The sequence below is a fragment of the Xyrauchen texanus genome, chromosome 28 (genome assembly GCF_025860055.1).
Source record: "Xyrauchen texanus isolate HMW12.3.18 chromosome 28, RBS_HiC_50CHRs, whole genome shotgun sequence".
NCBI classification, from domain to species: domain Eukaryota; kingdom Metazoa; phylum Chordata; class Actinopteri; order Cypriniformes; family Catostomidae; genus Xyrauchen; species Xyrauchen texanus.
Window position 1 is genome coordinate 217501 of NC_068303.1, and position 10000 is coordinate 227500.

At 42.5% G+C, this 10000-nt stretch overlaps 1 protein-coding gene across 4 annotated transcripts in view; it reads right to left on the minus strand.

Annotated features, from left to right (window-relative positions):
* Positions 1-10000, minus strand: part of pak5 (p21 protein (Cdc42/Rac)-activated kinase 5) — a 140120-nt gene that overhangs the window by 98696 nt on the left and 31424 nt on the right. For 3 of the 4 annotated variants that reach the window (XM_052095643.1, XM_052095642.1, XM_052095644.1), the window contains exon 3: positions 6431-6475. The exons of the other annotated variant lie outside the window; for it this stretch is intronic. In XM_052095643.1, coding sequence (XP_051951603.1) covers positions 6431-6475 — 45 coding nt within the window. The remainder of the gene's footprint in view (positions 1-6430; positions 6476-10000) is intronic. 4 annotated transcript variants of the gene reach the window in all.

Genomic DNA, 10000 nt, shown 5'->3' on the forward strand with positions numbered 1-10000 from the left:
TGCCCAACTTTGGAGGTGTGCTTGGGGTCATTGTCCATTTGGAAGACCCATTTGTGACGAGCTTTAACTTCCCGTCTGATGTCTTGAGATGTTGCTTCAATATATCTACATAATGTTCCTTCCTCATGATGTCATCATCTATTTAGTGAAGTGCACCCGTCCCTCCTGCAGCACCCCCACAACATGATGCTGCACCCCCATGCTTCACGGTTGGGATGCTGTTCTTCACCCTTTTCCCTCCAAATATAACGATGCTCATTATGGACAAACAGGTCAATATGTGTTTCATCAGACCAGAGGACATTTCTCCTAAAGTCAGATCTTTGTCCCCATGTGCACTTGCAAACTGTAGTCTGGCTTGTTTATGGTGGTTTTGGAGCAGCGGCTTCTTCCTTGCTGAGCACCTTTCAGGTGATGTCCATATAGGACTGGTTTTGCTGTGGATCTAGATACTCGTCCACCTGTTTCCTCCAGCATCTTCACAAGGCCCTTTGCTGTTGTTCTGGGATTGATTTGCACTTTTCACACAAACTACGTTCATCTCTAGGAGACAGAATGCGTCTCCTTCCTGAGCGGTGTGATGACTGTGTGGTCACATGGTGTTTATACTTGTGTACTATTGTTTGTACAGATGAATGTGGCACCTTCAGGAGTTTGGGAATTGCTCCCAATGATGATCCAGACTTGTGGAGGTCCACAATTGTTTCTGAGGTCTTGACTGATTTCTTTTGATTTTCCCATGATGTCAAGCAAAGAGGCACTGAGTTTAAAATACATCCACAGGTACACCTCCAGTTCAGTACACCTCCTGTCAGAAGCTAACTGGCTAAAGGCTTGACTTCATTTTCTGGAATTTTCCAAGCTGCTTAAAGGCACAGTTAAATTAGAGTATGTAAACTTCTGACCCACTGGAATTATGATTATAGTCAATTAAAAGTGACACAATCGGTCTGTAAACAATTGATGGAATAATTACTCGTGTCAAGCACAAAGTAGATGTCCTAAACGACTCGCCAAAACTATAGTTTGCTCATATTAAATCTGTGGAGGGGCTAAAAAATTTGTTTTAATGACTTCAACTGTAGATAATATTTACATTATATTCATGATGTTAGTCAGAGGGGAACTGGCCCCCACAGTGAGTCTGGTTTAGGGTAGGGTGGGGTTAGTCAGAGGAGAACTGGCCCCCACAGTGAGTCTGGGTTAGGGTTAGGGTGGGGTTAGTCAGAGGGGAACTGGCCTCCACAGTGAGTCTGGGTTAGGGTTAGGGTGGGGTTAGTCAGAGGGGAACTGGCCCCCACAGTGAGTCTGGTTTAGGGTTAGGGTGGGGTTAGTCAGAGGGGAACTGGCCTCCACAGTGAGTCTGGGTTAGGGTGGGGTTAGTCAGAGGGGAACTGGCCTCCACAGTGAGTCTGGGTTAGGGTTAGGGTGGGGTTAGTCAGAGGGGAACTGGCCCCCACAGTGAGTCTGGTTTAGGGTTAGGGTGGGGTTAGTCAGAGGGGAACTGGCCCCCACAGTGAGTCTGGTTTAGGGTTAGGGTGGGGTTAGTCAGAGGGAACTGGCCTCCACAGTGAGTCTGGGTTAGGGTTAGGGTGGGGTTAGTCAGAGGGAACTGGCCTCCACAGTGAGTCTGGTTTAGGGTTAGGGTGGGGTTAGTCAGAGGGAACTGGCCCCCACAGTGAGTCTGGTTTAGGGTTAGGGTGGGGTTAGTCAGAGGGAACTGGCCTCCACAGTGAGTCTGGGTTAGGGTTAGGGTGGGGTTAGTCAGAGGGAACTGGCCTCCACAGTGAGTCTGGGTTAGGGTTAGGGTGGGGTTAGTCAGAGGGAACTGGCCTCCACAGTGAGTCTGGGTTAGGGTTAGGGTGGGGTTAGTCAGAGGGAACTGGCCCCCACAGTGAGTCTGGTTTAGGGTTAGGGTGGTGTTAGTCAGAGGGAACTGGCCCCACAGTGAGTCTGGTTTAGGGTTAGGGTGGGGTTAGTCAGAGGGAACTGGCCCCCACAGTGAGTCTGGTTTAGGGTTAGGGTGGGGTTAGTCAGAGGGGAACTGGCCTCCACAGTGAGTCTGGGTTAGGGTTAGGGTGGGGTTAGTCAGAGGGGAACTGGCCCCCACAGTGAGTCTGGGTTAGGGTGGGGTTAGTCAGAGGGGAACTGGCCCCCACAGTGAGTCTGGTTTAGGGTTAGGGTGGGGTTAGTCAGAGGGGAACTGGCCCCCACAGTGAGTCTGGGTTAGGGTTAGGGTGGGGTTAGTCAGAGGGGAACTGGCCCCCACAGTGAGTCTGGGTTAGGGTGGGGTTAGTCAGGGGAACTGGCCCCACAGTGAGTCTGGGTTAGGGTGGGGTTAGTCAGAGGGAACTGGCCCCACAGTGAGTCTGGTTTAGGGTTAGGGTGGGGTTAGTCAGAGGAACTGGCCTCCACAGTGAGTCTGGGTTAGGGTGGGGTTAGTCAGAGGGAACTGGCCCCACAGTGAGTCTGGTTTAGGGTTAGGGTGGGGTTAGTCAGAGGGAACTGGCCCCACAGTGTGTCTGAGTTAGGGTGGGGTTAGTCAGAGGGGAACTGGCCCCCACAGTGAGTCTGGTTTAGGGTTAGGGTGGGGTTAGTCAGAGGGGAACTGGCCCCCACAGTGAGTCTGGGTTAGGGTGGGGTTAGTCAGAGGGGAACTGGCCCCCACAGTGAGTCTGGTTTAGGGTTAGGGTGGGGTTAGTCAGAGGGGAACTGGCCTCCACAGTGAGTCTGGGTTAGGGTGGGGTTAGTCAGAGGGGAACTGGCCCCCACAGTGAGTCTGGTTTAGGGTTAGGGTGGGGTTAGTCAGAGGGGAACTGGCCCCCACAGTGTGTCTGAGTTAGGGTGGGGTTAGTCAGAGGGGAACTGGCCCCCACAGTGAGACTGGTTTAGGGTTAGGGTGGGGTTAGTCAGAGAGGAACTGGCCCCCACAGTGTGTCTGAGTTAGGGTGGGGTTAGTCAGAGGAGAACTGGCCCCCACAGTGAGTCTGGGTTAGGGTTAGGGTGGGGTTAATCAGAGGGGAACTGGCCCCCACAGTGAGTCTGGTTTAGGGTTAGGGTGGGGTTAGTCAGAGGGGAACTGTCCCCCACAGTGAGTCTGGTTTAGGGTTAGGGTGGGGTTAGTCAGAGGGGAACTGGCCCCCACAGTGAGTCTGGTTTAGGGTTAGGGTGGGGTTAGTCAGAGAGGAACTGGCCCCCACAGTGAGTCTGGTTTAGGGTTAGGGTGGGGTTAGTCAGAGGGGAACTGGCCCCCACAGTGAGTCTGGTTTAGGGTTAGGGTGGGGTTGGTCAGAGAGGAACTGGCCCCCACAGTGAGTCTGGTTTACGGTTAGGGTGGGGTTAGCAGGAGGGGAACTGGCCCCCACAGTGAGTCTGGTTTAGGGTTAGGGTGGGGTTGGTCAGAGAGGAACTGGCCCCCACAGTGAGTCTGGTTTAGGGTTAGGGTGGGGTTAGCAGGAGGGGAACTGTCCCCCACAGTGAGTCTGGTTTAGGGTTAGGGTGGGGTTAGTCAGAGGGGAACTGGCCCCCACAGTGAGTCTGGTTTAGGGTTAGGGTGGGGTTAGTCAGAGGGGAACTGGCCCCCACAGTGAGTCTGGTTTAGGGTTAGGGTGGGGTTGGTCAGAGAGGAACTGGCCCCCACAGTGAGTCTGGTTTAGGGTTAGGGTGGGGTTAGCAGGAGGGGAACTGGCCCCCACAGTGAGTCTGGTTTTGGGTTAGGGTGGGGTTAGTCAGAGGGGAACTGGCTCCCACAGTGTGTCTGGCATTATAGACATTATAGTTTTATCTTCTGTAAAGCTGCTTTGAAACGATGTGAAAGGCGCTATACAAATAAGAATGACTCTGATGTTTACGGGCATTTCTTGATGGAAAAATATTTTCAGATTTTTTTTTTTTTTTTTTTACAAATGTTCAGTTTTGTATTGAATGCACAACATTTTTCATGTGACACCTTTGCTCATTTTAACCCTATTTTGCCATCTCACGGCTTCTGTTTCACTCTATATATTCCAGCTGACGAGTCAAGCGTCCTATGGAATATACGCTTCACATGTTTATGGCACCATCTAGTGGTTATCTGTGAAATAAAAGTGGTTTCAATGTTTATATCGATCTATTTAAAATTAAAGGTGACTCTTCTGTTGGGATAAATGACAGCTGATTTAATAAATTAAAAGGGACAGTAATGATTATTGTTACTGATATTTAAAAATGAGTATTTGCTGAATAAAAGTAACTTGTGCTTGATTCAAATTTCGTATATTATTTTATTGAAAAGCCCCTTTGAAATTCATTTGAAACAGTCTTTTAAGGCATCTCTCTCAATCAGCATTACATTCATGCACACATCACAGAGCTTTGATCATTCTGCATATACTTTTGACAAGATATATTTAAAGTGTGAACTAATATTTCTGTGTATTTTCATATATGTGACCTGCTCTGTCATTATAAACATCACATTATTTTATTTTAAATAGTTTTATAATTTCCCTTTTTTAAATGTCAATATAGTGTTTTGTGCATATAATATTTTATTAATGTTGTATTTGTACTGTGATACATTTCAATCCATATTTATAGAGCAAGAAGAGGAAGTTGTCATGGTCAAACTCTGATAATACCCCAAGATTTATGATCAAATATGATACATAAAACATTTTTTTTTAAATTGTGACGATTTCTTTTTATAGTTTGTCTAATGTTACTAAAAACAGTTTAATGACAAAAAAATTTGAATATGTCAGGCTTTACAAGGGTAAATAGTCTTTAAGCAAGATATCATTTTTCTTTCTTTCTTTCAGTTTTGAAGGTATTTTGAATGTAATATCAGTGTTACATATATGATACATTCCTCATATTCTATATTTTAATCATGTAAAGCATCGCCATGACAACTGCATCATGTCCCGCATATTTCTCCAGCAACTTTTAACGATTTTGATTATCATCTCAAATGTATTTTAGCTTCAAAATGCAAATGTATATTTTCTGAAGAAGCAGTAAATGTGATCCGAGGTAAAGAGTGTTAGATTTTAAATATTTAAACATTTTAAAATATCCAAAAGCTGATTTTCTGAAAGTGAACTTCGCATTGGACGAATAGTTCAGATAGTTTATAGTCTTGAGAAAAGTCTAGAACATTCTGAGAGTCATTCAGATGATTTTATTCATCTGCAGAACAGAGTAAAGCTCATTTAAGAAATAATAATTGTTTTATTTTTTTATTTATTGCTTTTTTCGTTTGGTAATTAATTTAATTTATATAATACAGGGGATTTTGCTGGAATTTTTTCATAAGTAAACTAATCAATAATTTAATAGAATTGGGCTGTAAGTGTTAAAAAAAAAGCACTCCAGCTTTTCTCCAGTATTGTGTATTTATTCATAATTTAAAACATCTTTATGCACAGAAATTATGTTTTATGGGATAATTCTGTGACTGCCGTTTATTATTTTGAATGGTGTGGAAAAACAACTTTAATAAATAAAAATTAACCTAATATAAATTTAAATTGAATTAATTCATCACAAACAGTGTTCATTCATTTGTTCTCCTTGTACTTCTCGATGACCGGTGCATGATACGAGATATTTGTGTTGCACTCCTGGAAGTGTCCCATTTGCAGATCGGGTCAATATGCCGTAAAGATCAATCCATAATCACATACAATAAATTAACTTTCAATACTGTCGTCATGGTAACACAGGTTAACGATTGGGGCAAATTCTGTCATGTGACTCTACATTTTTGCGTTAATGCCAATTTTATCTACAAAAAGTGTTTCCAACGACATATGATGCATCGGCAGAGTTTATGCGCTCGAGTTAAACAGAAAAATATGATGTCGACATTTGTGACATTTTAGCGATAATTTGCTTTCCATCAGATTTATTTTGATGCGCTTGGATGGAAACATAGTTAATGATTTATTTAAAGCAGTACAACCAACTAAATCTTAAATTAATGTATGTAGAGAACACATTTCTGCATTGTAATAAAAGGGAAATTGGAGAGATAAATGCTTAATTGTCAATTTTTTGGATCACTCATTTAGGAATTAGTATTATTTCAAATGTTCCTCTGCTCTTTAAATGACCTCACACATGCACAAACACAAATAATCATCTTAATCAATTATTCATTCAACACATGCACGATATAAGACGTTATGATTCATGCCAACAGATGAACTTTAATATTTCATTAAATGATTGACATCTCAAATCGAATGATATTGTTGATCATGTGACAGGTCACATGACATATGAAGCATTCATAAAAGTGTGAATCTCCAAACATGCATTTGAGTTTATAACGTTAGATTGGATGATCATTTAAGGATGATGTAAAGTCACGAGAGGTGCATGAGGTCACAGCGGTGATCAGATCAATGACAGAAAGAAACGAGGGAAGGAAAAGAGGGCGTACTTTTCGCAATGGTGACTCAGCCGACCGGACGCTCTTGGGAGATATCTGTGAAGAGAGCAGAGAATTAATATCTGTGAATCTCTTCAGAGATCTCTCCAACATCACACACCTGTCGTGTCCAGTGCTGTCACCAACACTAGTTACTGTTTCCCAGAACCTCACTTCATCCGGATATAAAATGGGTCTTTTTCAAACTTCTTGCACAATATTTATAATGTATGATCTTGAGAACCTCATGACAAAAAGTTCTCAAAAAAATTACAATTTATCTGATAGTTCAGAAAAGTTGACAAGTGATTTAAAATAAGAAATCTTTTTAAAATCTAGTTTCTAACATGTGTGTCCAGTGTGTAGAAATGTAATATTTGTGTCCAATTCAGTTTCATATTAATAATAATAATAAATATTATAGCATTTTCTACAAAACAAATGACTTTAAAAATGTCATGTGGCTTAACATCCAGTAAAAGGTATTAAAATAGTTTTCTTGCTCCTTGTAAACATGTGAGCATACAGTCCTTAAAGGGGCAGTAAGTGATTTTAGATGTTTTACTTCCACGAGGATTACTGTTGAATTAGCCACGCCCCCTTTCCAAAACCCCGCCCTCCAAAGACACCAAATGAGCTTTATTGAGACCGACATGAGCAGAAACGGTTGTTAAAAACAACAGTAGTAAAATAGCGCCCTCAGCTGGCAACTGTTATGAACAACATGGCATAAAAATGGCATTAAGCCTCAATAATTCACTGCAGATATAATATGATGAGAACGAGCAACATGATTGACAGGCAGAAAGTAGGAAAAAATCTCTAACAGCACCTTTAATCATTCATTTCAAAATAGTTTAACACATTTTTAAGATAAAAAATATTTTAAGAAAGTTTTCTCGAGGTTACTCCAAATGTGCCTTTTAATAAACAAAATATGCAATAGTTTTTAAAAACTTCACGAAGTCATGGGTCTAAAGTTATCTTAACAGCTGCCTACATGTTGCTTACACCACATGGATAAACGTTATTAAATTATTTCTGTTTTTTAAATTATATATATATATATATATATATATATATATATATATATATATTAATAAAAGATTATTGTACACTATATTTCTTTTTTAAGAATTTCAGCTTTTAATGAGTCTTGTGTTTTTGTTACAACACATGCCATTTAACTACTTTATAGAAAACATTATCACAATCATAATAGATGTGTTCAACTGATAGTGTGAACTGAACTTTTTATGTTTTATTATTTTCTCCCAAGTTTGTAACGCCCAATTCCCAATGCGCTCTGAGTCCTCGTCAGGGTTTCTGCAGGTTTCACAAAGTCAAATTTAAGACTTTTTAAGACCTTTTTAAGACCATTATGAATGAAATTTAAGACCTATATCACGACATAAAAAAAATATTAATTTTTTCATTCAAAGGATTGTGTCATGTTACAGCTATTATAAGCAGCACACGCATTAGCCAAAAGAACGGTGTTTGCTCTCCTGATCACAACAGAAGTGACGTAGATAGTGACGTGTGCAAAACTGTCCCAATTCTGCTTTTCACAGCTTCGGGCCCTTGGGCACTTACTCCGCTAAGTGCACTTTCAACAAGTGTCCACTTCGAGGAAGACCTTAGGGTGTAGTGTGCATATTGGGACAGGGCCTTCCTGTTTTCGGTCGAAGTCCACAGTAGTCGATTGTCCAGTTCACGCGCGCGATCATTGCTAACTAATCAATTCAAGAGAACGCGCCCCATTTAAGTCAACAGGGTGCAAATTTTAAAAAGAGGATAACACCGATTTTTGCAGTTGTTCTCTGTACTGACAGCACTCCAAATTTACAAAAAAATGAGCTCAATGTTAAAATTGACCGGAGTTCTCCTTTAATACAACAGAAAATACCACTCTAATCACCCTTTTGCTAATGAAAAAAAAAATCTATAAACAAAGTCGTAACAGCTAAAATAATTTTAGCTCAAATTTATTTATTTGCTAAAATAAAACATTTACTTACTTTCACATGTTTCATTAAGTCCTCGGCAGTTGCATGACCCATGAACTGGGATCCCAGGTATCTTGACTGCACCTGCCCGCCCTCCCAAAAACGTACGTGCAGGTCCAGCTGTTTCGTTTTGGTGGTGCGATTCAGACTTTCGTCGAACATCAGCACGAACGGTCCCGTGATTTTGGAAATGAGTTCTCTTTTTATAAAATCCGCTATTCCAAAGTGCGTAATTTAGGACGTTTTATCTTTCCCGCATCTGAAGGATTTAGCTATATCAGAGTCCGGAAACATTGTTTGAAACAATTCCCCGATTTCCTCATTCGCACTGTAGGACTGGTGTCTTGTCACCGTGTGGAGAACCCAGAGCACCTCCGCTTTTAGTGTTGGCTCTGATCCAAAAGCAACACGGAGGTCGATTGCGGGAGTTGCGGAGCTACTGTGTGGGCCTAGCCTGGGCAGTGTAGAAGTAGTGCTGGAGCCGAGAGATACTTGCAAGAACTGGCTGATGGCTGTCGTTTGCTGGAGACCCTTCACAGCAGTTAGATGTTTTTCACTTTTTGAATGAGACTCCAGCGCCCGTACACCCAGCGTTCCCAATTTAATAGCTTTCTTGCATAAGCAGTAGGCTTCAAATGCGTTATTTGCAACTGGCTTTAACCAAGCACGAAATTCAGATTTTTCAAGCCAAGTATCGCTAAACTTGCACTTCCTCATAGCTGAATAAAATCCGTTTAACGTCTTTCTGTGGTATCCGAGAGACTCGCGCCAATAACACGAAAGCTCAAAGCTGATTGGCTGTTGCATGTTGGTCTATTTTGTAGTAGTAATACAGCGAATTATATTTGGACTAGCGAAATAAAAAACTACAACACCACGGAATTAAAAAAAAAACATTCCAAAGCGCTGCGGGAGCATTTAAATGAGATTTACATGGATGTAGGAAAATTAAGACCTGTTTAAAATTATTTAAGACCTTAAATTGTGATTTTGAAATTTTAGACTTTTTAAGACTTTTTAAGACCCCGCGGAAACCCTGCTCGTGGTGGTGTAGTGACTCGCCTCAATCCGGGTGGCGGAGGACGAATCTCAGTTGCCTCCGCGTCTGAGACCGTCAATCCGCGCATCTTATCACGTGACTAGTTGAGTGTGTTACCGTGGAGACGTAGCACGTTCGGAGGCTTCACGCTATTCTCCGCGGCATCCACGCACAACTCACCACACGCCCCACCGAGAGCAAGAACCACATTATAGCGACCACGAGGAGGTTACTCCATGTGACTCTACCCTCCCTAGCAACTGGGCCAATTTGGTTACCCCATGTGACTCTACCCTCCCTAGCAACCGGGCCAATTTGGTTACCTCATGTGACTCTACCCTCCCTAGCAACCGGCCCAATTTGTTACCCCATGTGACTCTACCCTCCCTAGCAACCGGCCCAATTTGGTTACCCCATGTGACTCCACCCTCCCTAGCAACCGGGCCAATTTGGTTACCCCATGTGACTCTACCCTCCCTAGCAACCGGGCCAATTTGGTTGCTAAGGAGACCTGACTGGAGTCACTCAGCACGC